The following is a 21,204-nucleotide window of genomic DNA, read 5'->3' on the forward strand; positions in this document are numbered from 1 at the left end:
ATTGCGAAGTCTTGTTTAGCCCCGTCTAGCATTTACGAGCGGTTTCTCTGAGTTTGTTCTTCCCGTGTCTGATTTTGGATTGTGTATACTGCCTTTGATTCTCTGCCGCCTGCCCTGACCTCTGCTTGCGACTGTTACTGATTCTGGATATCCCTGACATACCTGACCTTTCTGTTAATAAAGAACTGCAGGTGGATCCAAACGTCTCTGTCCCCTCGTTACACCTTGTCTCTTAATTAGTAATTGTGTTCACCTGTGTTCCTCCCAATTGCCTCGTTAAGTCATGTATTTAGTTCCAGTCTGTTCCTCCTTGGTCAGGTTTACCATTTGTGTACGTATGTCTTTCGTCCCTTCCAAGTGTGGGTTTTCCCTGTGTGTTGGATTTAATAAATTACAGTTTCGTTTATCCATGGATCCTTCATTCCTTCCGGTGGTGTATTGTGACAGTATTTTATTGTACATGATTACTAGGGTGAATTGTGTCATTCTGGATATTTTTCTGAAAACCATGTGGTTTTTCCTTTAAGTCAACTGCCTTGATTTGCCAAAGCTATTTTTATAGCTATCATTTGATGTATGCACAGCAATAGAAAATTACCCTTCTTTTTTTTTTTAATCAACTGTCTCATATCATGCTTGTCATCGCCACTATTGTCAACTTGGAAAAACAAGTACATTAACTTGAAAAACTTAATAAAAATGTAAATGTTAAACATTCATATTTTATGATGGATTTGCATAGTTAAAGGGATTTTTTTTTAAATCTATACATGATAGACTTCTGAAAGGTTGCCAAGACAGCTTTAATGTGACTTTCATAGAAACAAAGCTATTTAGTTTTTGTAAACGCCAACATCCTGTGAACATCCTGCTGATTGCACAAAATAGCTGTATTGACGTTTCTCTCTCTCTCTCTCTGTTTCTCTTGTTAAACCTTTATTCTTGTGACATTTCGCTTATTTTAGTTACTTCTTCACTCATTCTAAGTATTCTTTACAGTTAAATTTGTTGCAGCTCTGTCTTCACTTTTCTGTTCCCCTTCAGTTGTTTTGTAATATTAAGCTGTTACCCATTAACCATTGTGAAGTTAGCATGATTTAAAGAGAGAGAGAGTGAAAGAGAGAGAGAGAGAGAGAGAGAGAGAGAGAGAGAGATTTTCCTTGGTTATTGGGTTAAAACATGGCACTAAATTGAGGGACTAGGACGCAGTGGTGCCTCAGCAGACTTTCAAGGGGCTATAAGTTAACATAATTTCAGTGGTTTGATTGCTTTCATTAAAGTTCAAAACTTCAAAAAAGTTATGTTGAATATTAAATTAAATGCATTTAGCAGATGATTTTATCCAGAGTAAATTAAGTGAATTCAGACTAACATTTTTTTACCTCGCATGTGTTCCCTGGGAATCAAACCCACAACCTTTTGCACTGCTAACACAATACTCTACTGCTAAGCCACAGGAACACTCCATAAAGCCATGACATTGCAGTTCAATGTTGTTGTACACTTTTTGTCTACATATCCTTAAAGACTTAAGAGATTGTGATGCTCTTTTTCCCCCACAAACTTGACTTTATCTGTTACGCATGGTTTTGAACTGGAATTATTTTACAGGCATTACAGAATACTAACAAATGGGGCTTTCCAGCTAATTAGAATAGTATACAGCAGTTTGACATTCAGTCACTTTCTCAAAACATTATCCACAGTATCCACAGAACCAAGCTAGTGGTTTAATAAGTATTCTAATAGATGATATGTGTGGGTAGGCCTATTGGGGCTTTTGTTCCACTTTCCGATCACGAAATAGATGCTGCAGGCTTCAAGGGCCCGCTCTGATATTTAGTGTGTGGGGGCGCAAAGGTGACCACACGAGGCTCCTCTCATTTCTCCAGTACACATATGACTCATACTTCACAGATTACTCATCAGGGAGCCTAATAAATGAAGAGTATTTTATGAGATTACTTATACCATATCCTATATTCTTAATCCACCATTTTTGATGTTGTGATAGTGATATGCATGTTTGTTACTTTGTTCTACTTCAAAATAAAATAAAATAAAAAAGTTAACTCTCTCTCCTCGTTTTAAGACAACCAAACATAACATCACTGGTTCTTCAGTGCCTTTGACACCTTAAAAAATACTGCCATCTCAGAGTCCTTTTATCTAAGGTAAGGACACTCTTACTTTGTATAACCTGCCCTTTCCCTATTGTGGGGGACATGTGAGTATCTTTGTAATTATTTCACAAGTTTTGACGTGTTTCTTCTTAATTTGTATTCATCACTCGAAGTCTCGAAGTTTCCTTCATCGTGGTTTATTCTTCCAAGTCAATAAAGAATCACATTTCTCAAATACAGCACAATCCTCTTGTTCAGCGATATCTTCTCAACAACTTATTTGAAGAGATACTTGTTAGCCAATTTATGCTAGCCTATATGAAAAACAATTATGAAACGGTCAAAAGCTTTGTGTTCTTCCGTTCGTCTAAACTTACTGCATCAATATCTTTTCACACAACTACCAAAATGACGTCACTGAACATGTGCAGTAAGAGCAAATATAAACCAAGTAAATATATTCAACAGTAAATAACTTATTAACAAAAAACAATTACTGTACCAAATTTACATAATAAAATTTTGAAAATATAAATTCTGGAATATGAAATATGGCTCTTACACCTATGTATTATTAAAGGAAGATAACAGAATCTTGTTTTTTTTTGTTTTTTAGATGTCATTTGGAATAATAGGCTCCACAAATAAATAAATAAAAAAAGTTATTTGCAATTCTAGGTGTCAGTGGCCTTGTTTTGTTTAGATTTAGACCTAAACACCTTTAAAATCCATTTACAGAAGATACATTTACATTTAGAATAAACTTACATTTGCAAATCCACTGTGTTAGTGTATTTCATTATAAATAATACCTTTAACAAATATGTTTGTTAATATGTCTCTACTGTCATTTTTTTTTTTTTTTTTTTACTTTATGTAAGAAATAGCACAATGCCGGCAGTCTAATTCGATACTTTCATGCCTCTCCTATTTTGTAACACTTAATTTAATAAAACGTTTCATTTAAACCTAATTACAGAGTATTTTGTGTGTTTCATAGCCTAGCCTTTTCTTTCAGAAAGTATGATCAATCTTTTTCTACTGTAGTTGAAAAAAAAAAAGTAACATTGCAAGAAAGAAAAGTGGGGGGGGTGTGCTTCTGTTTGAGTGTCTGTGATTGTATACATACACACACACATATATATATATATATATATATATATATATATATATATATATATATATATATATATATATATATATATATATATATAGTATAGGGTCTTGGTTCTCATTAAATTATTCTGCTGACATTGACTAATGTCTTACTCTAATCTTATTATTATTTAAAAATTTTTTACTATATCACTTTTATTTAGCAACACCATTTCCCCAAAGCCGCTATAACAAAAGGAACCTTTCTTTAACAACTATTTTATAACTATCTGGTGTGTACTTGGCACTCAGCTGCCATATTTCACCTAACATTTTCATCAGCAATGTCTTCTCTCTTGGAAAATGTGTTCTGTCCATAGTTTTTTTCCACACAAAGTTTTTTTCTCTGGAACAATGCTGATATAACTGCCTGAAAAGTCCTTTCTTTCCCCTAAGTGGTTTAATAACAATCTTAATTTGCTTCCCAGGTCCACCAAAAGATTGCAATATTTTGATAAAATCTATACTAGCAGGTTTTAAATACCAATTAGTTAAAAGTCACCTGTCATGTTTAGTAAAAGTAATGTTTTATATTCTGCTTTACTCTTGGGTGGTAAAATAAGATTTTTTTTCCATAAGCAAAAATAGGGTCTGCTTTCCATTTTTTTCTAGTTGAACTTAACTCTCTCATTTCATCCCTTAGACTTATAAACAACAACAACAAAAGCACTACATTTTTGGTGTTTTATGTGGACATGTTTAAAGATACGTTAACTGTGTTATTGTGCTTATCTATGTATGAGTGCGTAAACGCATGTTTGTCTTGTTGTTGATGTAAATGTTGTTAGGGATACAGTCATATCTTCCCTGATTATTTTTATATGAGGCCTATGGTTAACAATACAAATAAAAACTTATAAAATACTGCCATCTAGTGGTACATGTAACAAACAGCATTTATGCATTGAATACTATACAGCCCTCGTCCTAGATTTTCATGTAATGACCGTCACAGATGAAAAGTATGACAGAACATTCTATATTCTAATATGTATTATTTTCTATATTATTTTTAATAAGAAATCCAGCTAAACCTCTCCACAGTAACAGCAAAATATTTTGGTTGTGTTATTAGTCAAACAGTAGAGGTCTGTTTTTTTACTCTTATTATATCACTTTTATTGAGAGACACCATTTCCCCAAAGCCGCAATAACAAAAGGAACCCTGAACATTTCTTAAACAACTATTTTATAATCGTCTGATGGATGATCTGGGGCCCGTTCTTCGTACGTCGCTTATTACATCCGAGATCAAATGACACATTGACACAAATGACACAAGATGATATCATCGTGCTAATCATGATCCGGCTAATTGGGTTCTTCGAACACACCTGTTGTGTATGAGTAGTATCGCGGGATCGAGTTATCTGAGATAATTGCGCGTTCATGTGTTGTCTTAAAAGAGGATATGTATCGATACTCGAAACCATGATCAGCAGTGCAGCGTTTGGCTGGTGGCAAGAAGGCAATGTAATGACGTCATATAATTTAAAACGACTTAAATTGCAGTCTTTACATTTTTATTTCAGTGTAGAAATTATCTATTCATTTCATTTTATATTTGGACAGATTTGTTACGTGACAGCATTAATGAAATTTTCTTAAGGATCAATATCATGTTATCTGCATCTCCTGCGCTCATCAAGCCACTCTTATAACAGCAGTTATAACTCAAAATAATGCACGACTCTATTATCTGTATGGCCCGGCGCCACGAGGGGGCAAAAGGGGGCAATGCCCCCTCAGATCTGACTTGTGCCCCCTCTGTTTCATTTTTGTTTTCATGGTTAAAAATAAATGGTCAACCTTTTGAGTTAAATAATAATTTAACCTTATCCCCATGGGATTTAGAATATTCAGTGTTGTGACTCGTTACATTACTGCCAGATTCAAACGTCTTTCGCGTTGGTTGGCGCTGAGCCAGATACGGACGAGCTCAACGCTGTCATATATCACAACTATGCAGTGTTTTTAACCTCAAAATTTTTTTTTTTAGATTTCAGACATTTAAATACACATAAGCACTGGTAAAACAACAGCCTACATTTGGAGTTTGTAAAATACACACTAATGTCTGTGGAAGCAAGTGCTTAGTGTCGCGTTGGTTGGCGCTGAGCCAGAGACGGACGAGCTCAGCGCTGTCATATCACAACTATGCAGTGTTTTCAACCTCATAATGTTTATTTTAGATTTCATACATTTAAATAGGCTACACATAAGCACTGGTAAAACAATAGGCTACATTTGGAGTCTGTGAAAGCAGCAAAAACAATCTATTCAAATATAATTTTGCCGACGTGTGTTTTTCATATCAGATAAACAAAGTGGAAGAATGCTAACTATAAAGTTCACTCTATAAAGATTTTTAAACGACCAAACACACTTACTTACACATATTTGAGAATCGGAATATAGGATAGTTGATGACATGGTAAGTAAGTTTGTGAATATTTCGAATAAAAAAGGAAAAACGAAAAATCTGTTATACAGTGTTATTATTGTGGCTGAGGTGTTTCACGTGACAAATATGACGCGTTGCCATGGAAACATTAAGGGGGAACGTTCTAAAATAACTGTCGCCTTGAAAAATCTTACTCTCGGGAGTTCATTAGAATATTTTAAACTTAAGTATGAACGGGTTAACTATTCATAAATGACGCTGGCTTATCTTTTGTCGACTGTGTGATTTCCTGATGTGGGTATTAAGTCACATGGAAAATACAGTTGTTTAAATTTAAAGCAAGGGGAGAGGTTTTATCCAACCCCGCGCCATTCGGTGTCCGTCGAGCAAATATCTGAACGTGTTATATTATAAGCAATTCAGTTTCAGCTAAAATGTGAATTATCATTAATATTCAAAAATGGACATAAGAAAGTATATGCAGCGTATTTCAGACCACAAAAAGGACACTGAAAGTGTGATTGAGAGTACAGCTGATGAACATGACAGCCATCAAAGCATTTTGATGGTGTAATAAAGTTAAGCCCCCTTAACAATTTCACATGCCCCCTCAGTCATTTCATCCTGCAGCCGGGCCTGTCTGTATAGCATGTGTGTAAGACTCTAAAACAATTATGAAGTAATAATTTTATGACAAATAAATATTTCAGTGAGTAAAACTGGCTGTCTATAGTTATGGACTACACAGCATTTTTATATTATTTTAAAATAATTTTTTTAATGATTATTATTTTAAACTATTGTCCCTGGATCAGTACGATACTCTTATAATAAAGTAGCGGTGGTAGCAGACATATTTTTTTGAGTATCAGTTCTGGTTGAAAAGAAGCGATCTAATCCTGTTTACATGAAATAAGCCTGCTCCCTAGCAGGTTTAAGCTTATGGACCTGTTGCTATGACAGCAGCTCCAGGATGAGCTTCGAAGAACCAAACGATCCAAGATCACGCCAAATCGTCAACATTCAAATCCAGCTAACTGAGTTAGCGACGTACGAAGAACGAGCCCCAGGTGTGTATTTGGTGATCAGCTGTCATATTTTTCTTGCAGTTGGATTCCCAGTTTTGAATTAGGATTCTGGCAGACTTTTATGTGAGGTTTCTTCAAAATCACACTGTGGGCAAAATCATGAATCGTTTGGTTCTAATGAATCGATGAGCTGATGATGGGCTGCGCTTCTCGTTCGGTGTGCGGCCCCCTTTGAGTGATACAATTCTGGATAATGCAAACTATCTTACCCTCAGTGAAAGTGAGGCAGATCAGAAAGACCAAGGACAGAAGATAGATGGACCGGCTCATGTTTGACCAATGTGACAACAGACTAAGTGAATCTAAAAGCTTATAGTATTTATAGCCTGTACTATAATGGGAAATCCCTTTGAATCCTATTATCAAAACTGACATCATCCTTAGCAGGCATAATGTTGCCCATCATACCAACCCTTAACTGAAGAACTAACTAAATATGAGGACACAAATGTGGTATAATGACATTCTGAGGACACTTCCTGTGTCCCCATAAAACAAAAGGCTTAAAAAACATACAAAACAGTGTTTTATGAAATTCAAATATTGAGTTTATTGTAAGGTGTAGGTTTAGGTGTAAGGTGATAGAAAATACAGTTTGTACAGTATAAAAACCATTAGGCCTACACCTATGGAGAGTCACCATAAACCGCAAATGCAAGTATATATGTATTTGACTATATATATATATATATATATATATATATATATATATATATATATATATATAGAGAGAGAGAGAGAGAGAGAGAGAGAGAGATATATATATAGAGATATATATAGATATATATATATATATATATAGTCTATAATCTATACATCCAGCAACTTAGCCAATGCCAAACATAAACAGGCATTTCAAGTAGTGGGCAGATCACAGAAGCGAGAGAGACCTTTGCCCATAGGCTCTTTAAAAAAAAAAGAGTGCATGCAAAACTGCAAAAAGCAATGGAAGAAATGAACATATTTATTTTAAAAACCATATAATTATGGTAAAAAGGACCACAGTTTTGCTTCTTGTTACCACCATCTTACTAATAGGCTACAATAGTCAATTAAATATTGGATTCAAGGCAAGAATTATAATAAATGCCGTTAGGACAAAGGTCAGGATAATTTAACAGAATGGCTTTAATACATTATTTTTTCTTTTGATGTTTAGTTATGATTCATTTTAATTGACATAAAATGTTAATCCAATAAGAGTCTGATTAAAGATAAATACCAGTGCCTTACATAAGTTAGGTGTTACTATTCACAAATGTTAAAGTTCTTAAAGGGACAGTTCACTCCAAAATTAAAATCATCATTTCACTCTAAACCTGTATGAAATTCTTTCTTCTGTGGAACACAGAACAACAGAACATGATAATTTGAGAAATTCAAAAGATTTTTGTCCATACAGTAGAAATCACCGGTAAGCAAAATGTTTTGGTAACATTTCTAAAAAAAAAAATCTTCTTTTGTGTTCCACAGAAGTAAGTCAGTCATAACAACATGAGGGTGTGAAAATGATGACAGAATTTAATAGCAGTACATTTTCCGCATTCTAGCGCATTCTAGCTTAAAATCAATGCTTCCATGTGCATTTGCAGTGCATTCAGTAATATTATCATTATCATTATCCAGCAAAATATTCAGACACATCTCTTTCTGATGACAGATTTAATTGAGCCTGTGTACTGTGTCAGAGAAAAACAAAAACAAAAATGGACTTTTTCAGTGTATTTTTGTGTATGGCATCAAACATCTAGCGACATTTAGCAACTTTTCAAGCAGGCTTTAGCTGCTTTCCATTGAAAGGACTTGGCAACAGTGTATACAGCACTGCACTATCAGTGCCTAGCCTACTGGGAAATGTCTGATCTGATGCAATTTGAAAAAATATTTAGAATAGAAATCAATGTACTTATTTTACTGAAGAAAATTAACTTTCGATTTCACTATCCTTAAATGTTTAATACGGTGGTGACTTGGTAAGGAAGTTTCAGTATTACTCAGCACAGTCTCCATCCTGAACTTGCCTAATTTGGAGAAATTCCAGCTTAAAATGTGTGTCTACATGGGGTTATGGCTTTTCCCCCTTTTTTTCACTCTATTCACTCTAAAATGTAGCCTGTACTTCAACAGCTGATATAGCAAAATTATGTTGTTGTTGTTGTTGTTTTTTTTTCATTTTGCATTGCAACATTTACTGCTGCAAGTTATTGAAAAGCACTTTTTAAAACCCAGACTTCTCCAAATTCTCTCCTCATTTTTGTTTTTATAATGTAACCTTTTTGAAATTCTTCAGAAGAATAACAAACCAAAGCAAGTTACCCTAAATATGTTGTCAGCTTTGAATATTATTCATAAAAAGGGAGATACTGTATGTCACAAATGAATGCAAAGCACACTGAGATCACCTTTATTCATCATACAAATAGAGGACTTACACGAGACCGATAAACAGGCATTGCATCAGAATTATAATTGCAACCACTGTAATATATTCTTAGCAGTAATCAGTAGGACAGGAAATTTAATGCAAGGTCTTTCTTTGTTTGCTGCTGCATTTTGATGACGTGCAACCATGTGAGACTTTCTCAAAAGCGAATCACTTCTGAGAAACGCTCTGCTTTATACTAAACAGGCTGAGTGAAACTGATAATGTATTTCAAATTTGATTCTCAAACAGGAAAGTACAATACATTTGCTTGACGTGATCTCAATAATTCCTTTTTTCGCAGCATACTCATAATTGGGAGAATAGGGTAAAGTAGGATCTTGAAGAAAATTTTTTAAACTAAATAAAAAATATAGTGCTTACACAATTTCAAGTCTTGAAGGGATGATTTCAACCTCCTCGATTGCCTTTCAAGATATTTTATTCACTCCTCTATCAGCACAAATTCATCTTCATAGACAGTGTATAGCCTGAAACAACCCAGTGTTAATTCAGATCAGTTTTAGAATTTAGAATAAGCCTTTAATATTCGGAATACTTTGAAACTTTGTGTTGCATTCATTTGCTTAACAGGAAATATATGTTGGAAATGTATGTTTTTTTTTTCTTTGTGCAATCATTTATTCAACAATTTTTTCTGTATTTTTTCTTTTTAGCTTTTCATAAACAGGAAAACATTAATAATCACAATATGTTCAATTATAAGTGTCAGAAACAAAACCTCACCCCTGCCCTCATTCGTAGATGTTATAAGTACACGCTCACGCACTAAGCCTTTAAGAAGTTATAAATATATATATATAACTTATATCTCAGCTCCTCGAGGGTAACAGAATACTTAGGTCTGTGAGCCAAATCTCAAATATGGGCACTGACTCAGATTTCCACTTGTGTACATTTTTTTTTTTTTTTTGCCAGTATCATGCATAATGAAATGGCCTGTGGAAATGTATGGTTTGAAAGGACAATCACACACACACATTTTTTTTTTATTCAGTTCATAAAGGAAACAAGCCATTATAGATTGTTGTTCCAGGATAAAAGCTATGAAATTTTTCATATAATACATATTGATTTCATTCCACTGCATGCAGTGTTTTTTGGATCTTACAGTTCCATCATTGTAGCAACATAACAGAGGAGAAAAGGTTTTTCTACGTTATGCAATCCATGCCAAAGACTAAAGATATTAAGTAGTATGTATGTGTGTACTGTATAAGTATTATGCCATAACTTTCAGTTAACTCCTCAGTTAAACTGCTTATAGCATTGACGCATATCACCAAATAATGATAAGCCTTCTCACTGCACCAAATTGTTATAAATTCTTCTCAATATTGCCACATAATTAATTAATAAATTGGATTAACAAATTAATAAATAATAATTAATTATATAAGTATACCTAACCGTACTGAAATACATACAGTATACTCCTGTTAAGCAGTACATAGCAAATCGGAACTGCTTGATTGCTTATAAAACGTAAACTATAACACAGAGCTTTAGTCTGTTAAATGTGATTATAAGGCATGAAGGCATGGTATTAGTATATCAAAAACACTGACATCGTGATTTTCTATAAAGCTGCTTTAAAATAATGTTTATTGTGAAAAGTGCGATCCAAATAAACTCGACCATCATCTACCATTTTAAAGACTCACTATGTTCTAATGTCTTTTTCTGTTTATTAAATGCCTCATAATTTCTGATCACATCGTCAGTAATCCAAATTACATGTTAAAGATTTTGCAGTTATACTTCAATGTATTTCCTATCTTCACATCTGTGCAGCTGTTTAGATTTTGCAATAGCTTGCTATCTCAGTCTGAGCTTACAACAGTGTACAGTAACTACTTTGCCCGCCATTTCCTGCCACCGTCTTCTTTACCTGCTTCAGCAATTCTGAAACCTGAGATCTATCCCCAGGCTTGCTAATATTGAGAATATGAAACTGATTTCTAAGTTTTGTCTGGTTGACCTGGTATTGGATGCCCTGCTTTTGTTTTTCATCCTTAACAGTGAAAAGGATTATGACCTTCTCCCAGCTCTCCTCAAAAACCTCCTTCCATTTTATCTCTTCAAAATACTGCTCTTTTGGTATGACTAGTAGTAAAGCATAAGGTCTATGAGAAGACATACTGATACAGAATTGTATTTTGTGTTTCATTTCCTCTAGGGAGAGCCAAGAGCTGAACCAGCCAGCAGTATTGATCACGGTCACCTGCTCCCCCTCCACCACTCCAGTATCTACTGTGATCTTCATCAGGGGGGCTGGAGAGGCATCACACAGACTCTCCTCTCTGCCAAATATCACGTATTCCACTGCAGTCTTCTCAAGCACAGACATGCCCAGTAGGACAAGTATTTTATATTCTGGTTCAACTTTAGGAATAGGTTCACCTGTAAAAATAATGAATCATTAGGTAGTCAATCCAAAGTCAATTAAGAAACCAAATAGATGTCAAGTTAACCCTCACAACAACAACAAAATTTAGGGAGTCGAATACTGAAAACCTTTATTAAATAAAATGATTTAAAGATAATTTTGGGTTCTTCTTTTACTGTTTCATATATTATAAAACTCCTGGAAGATGTTATGCTACATTCAACTAATTTACTACAGAAATATAACTATAGTATGAAAACATCTTACACCATTTAAAAAAAAAAAATACTCACAGGAAGTTTCTTTAAGCATTTCTGTGTCGACTTGTGTATGCTATTGGGTGAGAAAACTGTGTTACAACACATATTTGTTTACAGAATATAAATGGTGAATCCATTTAACAGAGTTGCAGTTTACATTACCCAAAAATTAAAGCATGGAACATATTCGGACAACCAGCTTGGGATCCACCCGGTCTGCTCCAGCTTAGTGCAGAAAATGCCACAATATGAACCTAGTTAGTCTAGTTTATCCACATTAGTTTCACATTCATTTGATTTACTACAATCAATTTACTATTTCAAGTACTTTTAATAGCTTAGCTGCATTTATATGCTTGAAGCTAACTTTGTTTTTATCTTTTTTAAAGGTTATTTAACTGTTCTTCCATGTAAATTGATTGTTCTGAAAAGTTTAAGGATCATATTTCCTTCTTTTTATCCATTCAGCATTTTTTTTTTTTACAGTTTTTAAATTTGTTTAAAATTTCTAACACTATGGCTCCTTTTCTCTAAACATACAAAAAACCACATAACACACATACAACAAAAGAAACATGACTAATCTCTTGGCAAAAGCAAACACTTCTTTAAAAATTACTCTTTTAAAAATGAGATAATTGCGTAAAAAAACTTAAACAAAAATCACTGTATAAACAACTGATGAATTTTACAGTTACTATACTGAATCAGATCAACACTGAACTCACTCAATAATGAAACCATTGGTTTGTTAGAGATGCTTTACAGCAGATTTTTACTGCCTTGAAACAATCTGTATTGTATAAAATATATAAATAAAGTTGACTTGAATGCATATTTATTAAAAATGCTTACACAGCTTCAGAAACTACTGTATGGCTCCCTTTCTTTAAACTCTACACTTAAAACCACAAAACATGCACAAAAGCAAAATATTACACATCTTGTGCAAAAGCAAGTACTTATTTCTAAAATGTATTTAACTCTTATAAAATTGGTGTTTTAGTAACTCTACAAACTACACAAAATAAAGCTGTTTCACAAAAGATTCTTTGTAGGGAAAGAAGGTTCTTTAGATTACAAAAAAAGGTAAGAAAGAGCACTATTGTGCTCCAGGAGATCAGCATCCTATACAGTGATTTATGTTCAAGGCTATTTAAACAGATTCCTGCTCCATTCCCCACTGCATTGTTACCAGTACATCCATTGTTAGAAGACCCCCCCTCCCATGCTTATACTGTTTACTGTATTATTTATTGTATATTCTGATTGTACTGTTTACTGCTTGCAATTATATTGTTTATTTTATTGTTCATATTTGTAAAAATTATAGTTTTTAATTATAAATTGTTTATGGAAATGTTTATAATTCCAAACATCTCCAATACGGCTGTTGTTACAATATACTGCCTCTTGCACTCTCCTACTTCTAAACACTTTACTGGAGCTGCACTATATTGTCTTTCACTTATAAGTTGTCACAGCTTTGAGTTGGGTCCAGCCTAAGGACTTTGTCCACATCACAGGCAATGTCATCTCTTGCCAGGCAAAGGAAAAACACTTTTGTGTGCTAGATCTATAGCCTTGACAGCGCTAACACACCTTGCTGTCTCTCATTCTCATCTTCCTTGTCCACCATCTCTTACACATACTCTTCTTCTTCTCCTTCTCTGATTGTTTCAGCCCATTGTTGGTATCAAAACTGAAAAGTGCACCTGTGCTACCCGTGTTACTTTGAATGCATAGTCAGAAATAAGAACTTCTTTAAGGTTTTGTAGAAAGAATGACTTATTCAGCAAATTGTTTAGGCCTTTGAGAATTTGGTTCAGAGAATGGGGTGTCATAGAAATTGTGAACAACTTTTTTTTATTATTATTACATTTATCTATGTGAAGCTAATGAATAAAATTATGGGCAAATGCTTAATGCACCATAGGCTATTTCTAAACATGAGATTTTTATTTACCTAAAACCATATACATTTTAAGAACATACTTACTTCATTTACTGTTAAATATGTATATTTTGTGCTGAAGAACTGGATACCTGTGGCTGCAGCCATTGATCGATTCTGGCCAGAGCTTTTCTATTCTTCACACAATCCGGGAATCCTTCATCCTCATGGAACAGACAGTCCACAGTGAGTGTATTCTCCCTGCTCACAAATCTGCTGCTGTCTGGAACAATCTTCTCTACGTCAAATGTGTGATGAAGCACCATGAAAACAGCCGGTTTAGACTGTTAAAATGGAGTGATCAAAAAGTTGTTATAAGTAACAACTGATAAAATGAATACAATAATTTGAGATAATTAAAGATATTACATAACACATGAAGTAGCAGCATATTACCTGAGAGATCGTTAAGTTCATTCAGTGCAGAATCAATGTCAGTTCCTGCCCTTGAAACAATAACACAGAAAACCAAAATGACATCACACTCCTCCACGGTGAGCACCTCTGTGAGTTGACCTGATTTTTGTTGAAGGGCTTTTCTTATGATGTCCTCTTTAGCCTTGAATGTCTTCCCAGGTGAAAATATGAAATATTTATTTCCTTAAAGAGGAAAAAGGTATTGGTTAATGTAACATCCTTGATTAATATAAGTCATGGTTATCTCATCTCAAAAGTCATCAGTTTTTATCTTTATCCAATCTAATTACAGAGTCTTTATAAAAAGAACTGAAGCTCTACAGTTTCCATTACCAGTAATTGTAGGACGTTGGTCTTTTTGTTCTTCAGTTGAGTCCACTTCAGTGTCTGTTTTAGGATCCATTTTAAGTTTAGTTCTGAAATTGACAGAACACTGTAATATTCTTGATCATCATTTTCATGTTATACAGTTGTTTAGATTATGATTGTTCTATGCATTTAATAGTTAATATTTATTATATATTTCAATATTTTATATTTTCATAGTCTGGGTATTGGAAAAGATGAAAACAGTGGGGAAAATAATTATTTGATCCCCTGCTGATTTTGTAAGTTTGCCCACTTACAAAGAAATGAAAGGTCTGTAAATTTTATGGTAGGTTTATTTAACATATAGACATAATAGCAACCAAAATATCCAGAAAAAATGCACTATATATATTAAGGTTAGAGATAGATTTGCATATCAATGAGTGAAATCAGTATTTGACCCCCAAGCAAAACATGACTTAGTACTTGGTGCAGACCCTTGTTGGCAGGTACAGAGGTAAGATGTTTTTTTGCAGTTGGTCACCAGGTTTGCACACATCAGGAGGGATTTCGATCCACTCCTCTTTACAGATCCTCTCTAAATCCTCAAGTTTTCTTGGCTGTCATTAAGCAACTCAAAGTTTCAGCTCCCTCCACAGATTTTATATCACATTGAAGTTTTTTGGCTAAGTGATATGTTTTGGGTCATTAACATGCTGGAAGACCCATAGACAGTAAAAGAAATGGACACAGCGACCCCATTGGAACTCAACTGAGACAAGTGAAGCCCATTTTTAGCGTTTTCTTCCGTTTCTGATGCGCAGACTCAAACGATGCTTGATAACGTCAGCAACTGTCTGACAGATGTAAATCTTCTAGTGGCTCTGCGTGCAAACTGCCATCGTTAATCTTACAGAGACTGCAAGCTTGAGCGGGGAGTTCTTTGGCGTAAGTGAGCAGGAGTAAGTATTCTTATTAATTATTTTGTATAGTATTTTAAAATATAACGGCAGTATGCCATATTAAGTTAATTGCCTGCGAGCTTCTCCTCCTGTCTGTACGGTAATGAGACAGAGAGTCGAGTGGTTATGACGCAATCGTTAGCCTATTTTTACAAAAACTGTTTATACGGGGCCATAATGTTACATAGAGTTAATGGAGCCCTTTATACATTGTCGTGTATCTTTAGTAATAAATAATAGACAATGGACAAACGGAGTCTTTAAATGCCTCAGATGTAAAGTTATTCGCCGTCAAAGTGACGCCAAAATGAATGGGAGTCAATGGGATGCTAACGCAGGTGAAGTTCTGCTACAAGATGGCGGCACCCGACCGTCTTCAACTTCCGGTCAACTTCCTTGCCGCTTGGGAAGACCCATCCATGACCCATCTTCAGTGTTCTGGCTGAGGGAAGGAGGTTCTCGTTCAATATTTTACAGTACATGCCCCCCAATCCCCCATCCATTTGCCCTTAGCAGAAAAACATCCCCAAAGCATAATGTTTCTACCTCCTTGCTTGACTGTAGGGATGGTGTTCTAGGGGTCATGTCAGCATATCTCTCCCTCCAAACACAGCGAGTCGAGTTAATGCCAAAGAGCTCAATTTTGGTCTCATCTGAACACAGCACTTATGGATGTGCTTTTCCATAACTGAGGCCGATGCGATACACATCTTGAAAGATATGATACACCGAAGATACAAATGAAGTAGTGATGCGATGTGATGTGATACGATTCACCCCTATTCTAATGCAATGCAATCAGATTTCAATCTGATCCAATTCAACACGTGATTCAATGCAATATGATGCAGTGGAAATGTATGATCGCATTAATTCCTTTGGTTCAGACAGACACCAAATCATACATTAACTCATGTGTCTTCTGAATTTTCTAATGCCTTGAGGCCTGTTTCATAAAACAAATTTACCAAATAGGCCAGGCTTGATTCAGTTAGTCTGACTCACTGTCAAATGATTTGGTTCCAAAATACAAATTTAACAAAGATCAAAATCAGTCACTGTGGCAACTAATGCTGGAAAGCTAACCTGGTCCAGGGCAGGCCAACTGTTAGACTAAGCAGAGCTCCTCTAACACTGAACAATAGGAAAGCATAGAAATTACCACTTATTCTCTCACATACTATCATATTCATGCAGCCTTTTTCTCTATGACAGCCATAGTTAGAACAGATAGCATTACTTTATTGCTCTACTAACATTGCTCTTTAAAGCATTAAGATCACTAAACTAAAAGTTAAAAACATTACATTACAACTACATTTTAAATGCTATATGAAACACCGTTAGCTAACCTTTTTGTTTACCCAACACATTAGTCCCTTTACAGTTACTGCTATCATAAGAATACACCTATACTTTTTAAACCAATGCATCGCATGGTTTACTTTTTTGCAGATGCACCAAGAGAATCGGTTAATCTTCCCATCTCTATCTCCCAAGCCTTCTCTGAATCTTTTAGATGTTCACTGGCAAACTTTAAACATGAACACGTGCTTTCTTAAGGAGGGGGACCTTGCGGGCGTTGCAGGATTTCAGTCCATTGCGGCGGGCGTAGTGTGTCACCAAGGTTTTGCTTGGTGAATGTGATCCCAACTGCCTTAAGATCATTAACAAGCTCCTCTGGGCTGATCTTTGATCAACTTTGCGCAATGAGGCAAGATTGGTGTGTGTGTGTTTGTGTGCACTTTGGATGGGTAAAATGCATAGCACGAATTCTGAGTATGGATCACTAGGCTGTATGCCACTTCACATTAAAATAAACCTACCATAAAAAATAAGCAGGGGATCAAATACATTTTCCCTCAATATACCCCTAAAAATGATTCATGTGATTCAAATTGCGACGTCATGGAAGATGACTATGCGTCTGTTTACGCAAAAAATGTCAACTAGATGTTGCTACACTATAATGAAATCAGCAATGACACAAAATCCAAGGTCTTGTTTAGTGCAGAATTACATGGCTGTGTTTGTATTAAAGGGTTAGTTCACCCAGATAGCAAAATTATGAAATTAATTAAAATTAAGTAAGACCTCCGTTTATCTTTGGAACACAGAGCTCTCAGTCCCTCCATTGAAGTTGTGTGTACGGTATACTGTCCATGTCCAGAAAGGTAAGAAAAACATCATCAAAGTAGTCATCATCAAAAGCAGTCTGGATATCCGGTAAACAGAAGGCTTGAATCAAGGGCAATCATCACAAATGACACCATTACGTCGAGCACAAAAGAACCGGTGAACCGTTTTCTTCAACCGGTTTAATGAATCGAACTGTCTAAAAGAACTACTGGTGATCTGAAAACCGATGCAACCTGTTCTTGACTCGTAAACGAGTCAGTCTATTGTTCGTTATCTGGCTCAGTTCGTTGTTCATCTTCAGTTCTCTCTTCACAGCAGTTCAGTCAGTGTATAAAGTCGAATAAAGTCGTCGTTTTTTCTATTTTTGGACCAAAATGTATTTTCGATGCTTCAAAAAATTCGAACTGACCCTCTGATGTCACATGGACTACTTTGATGATGTTTTTCTTACCTTTCTGGACATGGACAGTATACCGTACACACAGCTTCAATGGAGGGACTGAGAGCTCTCGGACTAAATCTAAAATATCTTAAACTGTGTTCCACAGATAAACGGAGGTCTTACGGGTTTGAAACAACATGAGGGTAAGTTATTAATTACATAATTTTGCTATCTGGGTGAACTAACCCTTTAAGCTGTCAGAATTTTATACGAAAATGGGGTTTCTGATGTCGACGCCTATAACAACGCATAGATAGCCTTAAGAAAAGATTAATCCTCATGCATGATAGCCTATTTTATTAATGCATAAGCATACACAACAGTTGGTGATACATTTAAAGGTTGTTTATGAGGCTCAGAATAAAATTAGAGGATAGTACTTCTACTCACCCGAACTGCTCTCCGCTCTGTTTTATATAACAATCTTTCACTTTCGTTCAGTTTTATACGTAAAAACACGTTGCTTCTTTCACTTTCACCTTTTCAGAGCCAGTAGATAAAAAGGAAAATACAATATAATACAATAAATATACACCGTGAAAAATAGTGCATAAAGCAGGAATGTAGCGCTGCAAACTTGTATGGCATGCCCTATTAGCGTAATTTTCCCCAGCATTACTTGTCTACGGTAATTGCCTTTAATAATTCAGTTAGATACCTCTACATTTAAATTCATACTAGTAACAAGTTCTAGAACAACAAATGCTCCCAAGTTCGATAAAACTGGCAAGATATTCACAGATTGCCGGATCAATAACTAGCGAGCAAAACGTTTTTAGTACACGAATTAGGCCTCTTTTCACTCGTAGTGATGAAGTAAACGAGCTACAAGAGAGTTTGCCTGAAAACAAACGATCCTCCACTCTGTAAAAAATACGTTGATCTCAATGCGCTGGTCCGAAGGGACCGTCTGCAAAGTGCGAAACGAAAAAAAAAGTCTACTAATAAAATATTCAATAAATTCATAGTAACACACTGTAGTGTCACCAAATTCAGTTCACACACCACTGCTCTCCTACTGGCTCTACTACAACGTTGATTTTGGAAAAACATCCTTTTTTTGCACATTTTTTAAATGATTTTTTATTATGAAAAATAGTTAACAACTTAACTGTAACAAACTGTACCTTCATTAAATTCAGTTCAGACATCACTGCTCTTTTGTTGGATATACTACAATTTTCATTTTGCAAGTAATTGCTTTGGACATTTTTAATGATTTTTTATTACGATTTTAAAAATAGTTAATAACTTCACCGTTATTGAACATTATAGTTAATAACTTTTCTGTAACGCACTGTACTTCCACTAAATTCAGTTCACACATCACTGCTCCCCTGCTGGTTTAACTACAACACTCATATTGATAATAATTGCTCTGGCACATTTTTAATGTTTTTTTTTATTTTTTATAATGAAACATGTTAATATCTTTACTGTGACACACTGTACTTTCACCAAATTCAGTTCACACATCACTTCTCTCTTGCTGGTTATACTACAACTTTCATTTTGTAAGTAATTGCTTTTGCACATTTTTTATAAGTTTTTATTATGAAAAATTGTTAATAACTTCACCGTTATTGAACATAATAGTTAATAACTTTACTTTTACACACTGTACTTCCAGCAAATTCAGTTCACACATCATTGCTCTCCTGTTGGTTGTACTACAACTTTCATTTACCAAGTAATTGATTTTGCACAATTTTTATGAAATTTTATATTATGAAAACATTAATAACTTTACTGTAACACTGTACTTTCACCAAATTCAGTTCACACATCACTTCTCTCTTGCTGGTTATACTACAACTTTCATTTTGTAAGTAATTGCTTTTGCACATTTTTTATAAGTTTTTATTATGAAAAATTGTTAATAACTTCACCGTTATTGAACATAATAGTTAATAACTTTACTTTTACACACTGTACTTCCAGCAAATTCAGTTCACACATCATTGCTCTCCTGTTGGTTGTACTACAACTTTCATTTACCAAGTAATTGATTTTGCACAATTTTTATGAAATTTTATATTATGAAAACATTAATAACTTTACTGTAACACACTGTACTTTCACCAAATTCAGTTCACACATCACTGCTCTCCTGCTGGTTATACTACAACTTTCATTTAGCAAGTAATTGCTTTTGCACAATTAGGGTTAGGGTTAGAATTTTTTCTAATTTTTTTATTATGAAAACGTTAATAGCTTTACTGTAATGTTACCCAGGTTACTAAGAGCCCTGTTAATGTAAAATAGAAAAGGAAAAAAAATACCATAACAATCGTAAATATGTAAATCAGCACTTTATTTTCATAACATTTTGAAATAGGAAATGCATTAAAAAAAAAGAGAAAACTATTTTAGACACATATTTATTATTATTATTCAAATAAAGCAAAGTTAAAATTGGTCCAATGAGGAGAGCGAAGAGTTAGCCCCGCCCTATGATCGGAGCTGTGCGCGGGAGTGCGAGAGAGAACGCGCGATGCCAGAGTGTGAAACAGCAGCTGCGACACGGTCCTGAAAAAAAGAAGAAAACAAAATTAGAATATATAATTCAGCATTGGTGTTAAGGAAAATAACAGGTTTTGAGGGAAGAGATGTGAATTGAACATCATCAGTCGTTTTACAAGATTGATGCTGGTGCAAGCTGTTACCAGAAGAGAGAGAAACTCGCAGAGGTTGGAGTGTCGCCTATCTGAAACCTTCATAATTAGAAAAATTGATTTCTCTTGGTGAGTAAAATTATTAAATCCTCAATTATAGATGTTGCTTTGTATAAATGTTCTGTACATTGTTTTTAACCATCAAATGCTGTTGTATTATGTGCAGTAGTTTACATAAGATGTAAGCTAATCCTCTGTTTAAAACGGGAGGAATATCAGGTGAATGCATTAAATAACTGATGTTCAGGTTTAAAAGTTACTTCAAACAGTTTACAAGTGTTATTTTGATGGGTTTTTGTCGTGTATTCGGCTATGAAAGATGGCTGATTGTGACGCACATGTGATACGGGCAGATGAGGCCTAAGCGCGCCATTTGAAACAAACTCTTAGCATGTCTATGCAAATTTCAATGTGTTAATGTTAAATGAGCATGGAGTTAAATAT

The 21,204-nt window shown here is 34.7% G+C and overlaps 1 protein-coding gene across 1 annotated transcript; it reads right to left on the minus strand.

Moving 5' to 3' along the window:
- Nucleotides 1–10,175: 10,175 nt before the first annotated feature.
- Nucleotides 10,176–18,954, minus strand: LOC113049601 (uncharacterized). The gene is made up of 7 exons (XM_026212083.1): nt 18,476–18,954; nt 14,567–14,649; nt 14,213–14,416; nt 13,909–14,102; nt 12,025–12,087; nt 11,896–11,935; nt 10,176–11,616 (listed from the first exon to the last, which is right to left on the minus strand). Exons 2-7 carry the CDS (start codon nt 14,634–14,636, stop codon nt 11,048–11,050), a joined length of 1,140 nt encoding a protein of 379 aa, XP_026067868.1. The 5' UTR covers nt 14,637–14,649; nt 18,476–18,954; the 3' UTR covers nt 10,176–11,047.
- Between the last annotated feature and the right edge of the window lie 2,250 nt (nt 18,955–21,204).

The sequence above is a fragment of the Carassius auratus genome, chromosome 30 (assembly GCF_003368295.1).
Source record: "Carassius auratus strain Wakin chromosome 30, ASM336829v1, whole genome shotgun sequence".
In the NCBI taxonomy this organism is placed as follows: domain Eukaryota; kingdom Metazoa; phylum Chordata; class Actinopteri; order Cypriniformes; family Cyprinidae; genus Carassius; species Carassius auratus.

What these genes read in the sequence shown, in the direction of transcription:
- LOC113049601 (XM_026212083.1), bottom strand. Translation starts at nt 14,636, where the DNA reads ATGGATCCTAAAACAGACACTGAAGTGGACTCAACTGAAGAACAAAAA. An exon ending in CCAACGTCCTACAATTACTG is followed by an intron (nt 14,417 to 14,566) that starts GTAATGGAAACT and finishes TTCCTCTTTAAG; the next exon opens with GAAATAAATATTTCATATTT. An exon ending in ATCAATGGCTGCAGCCACAG is followed by an intron (nt 12,088 to 13,908) that starts GTATCCAGTTCT and finishes TTCTGCACTAAG; the next exon opens with CTGGAGCAGACCGGGTGGAT.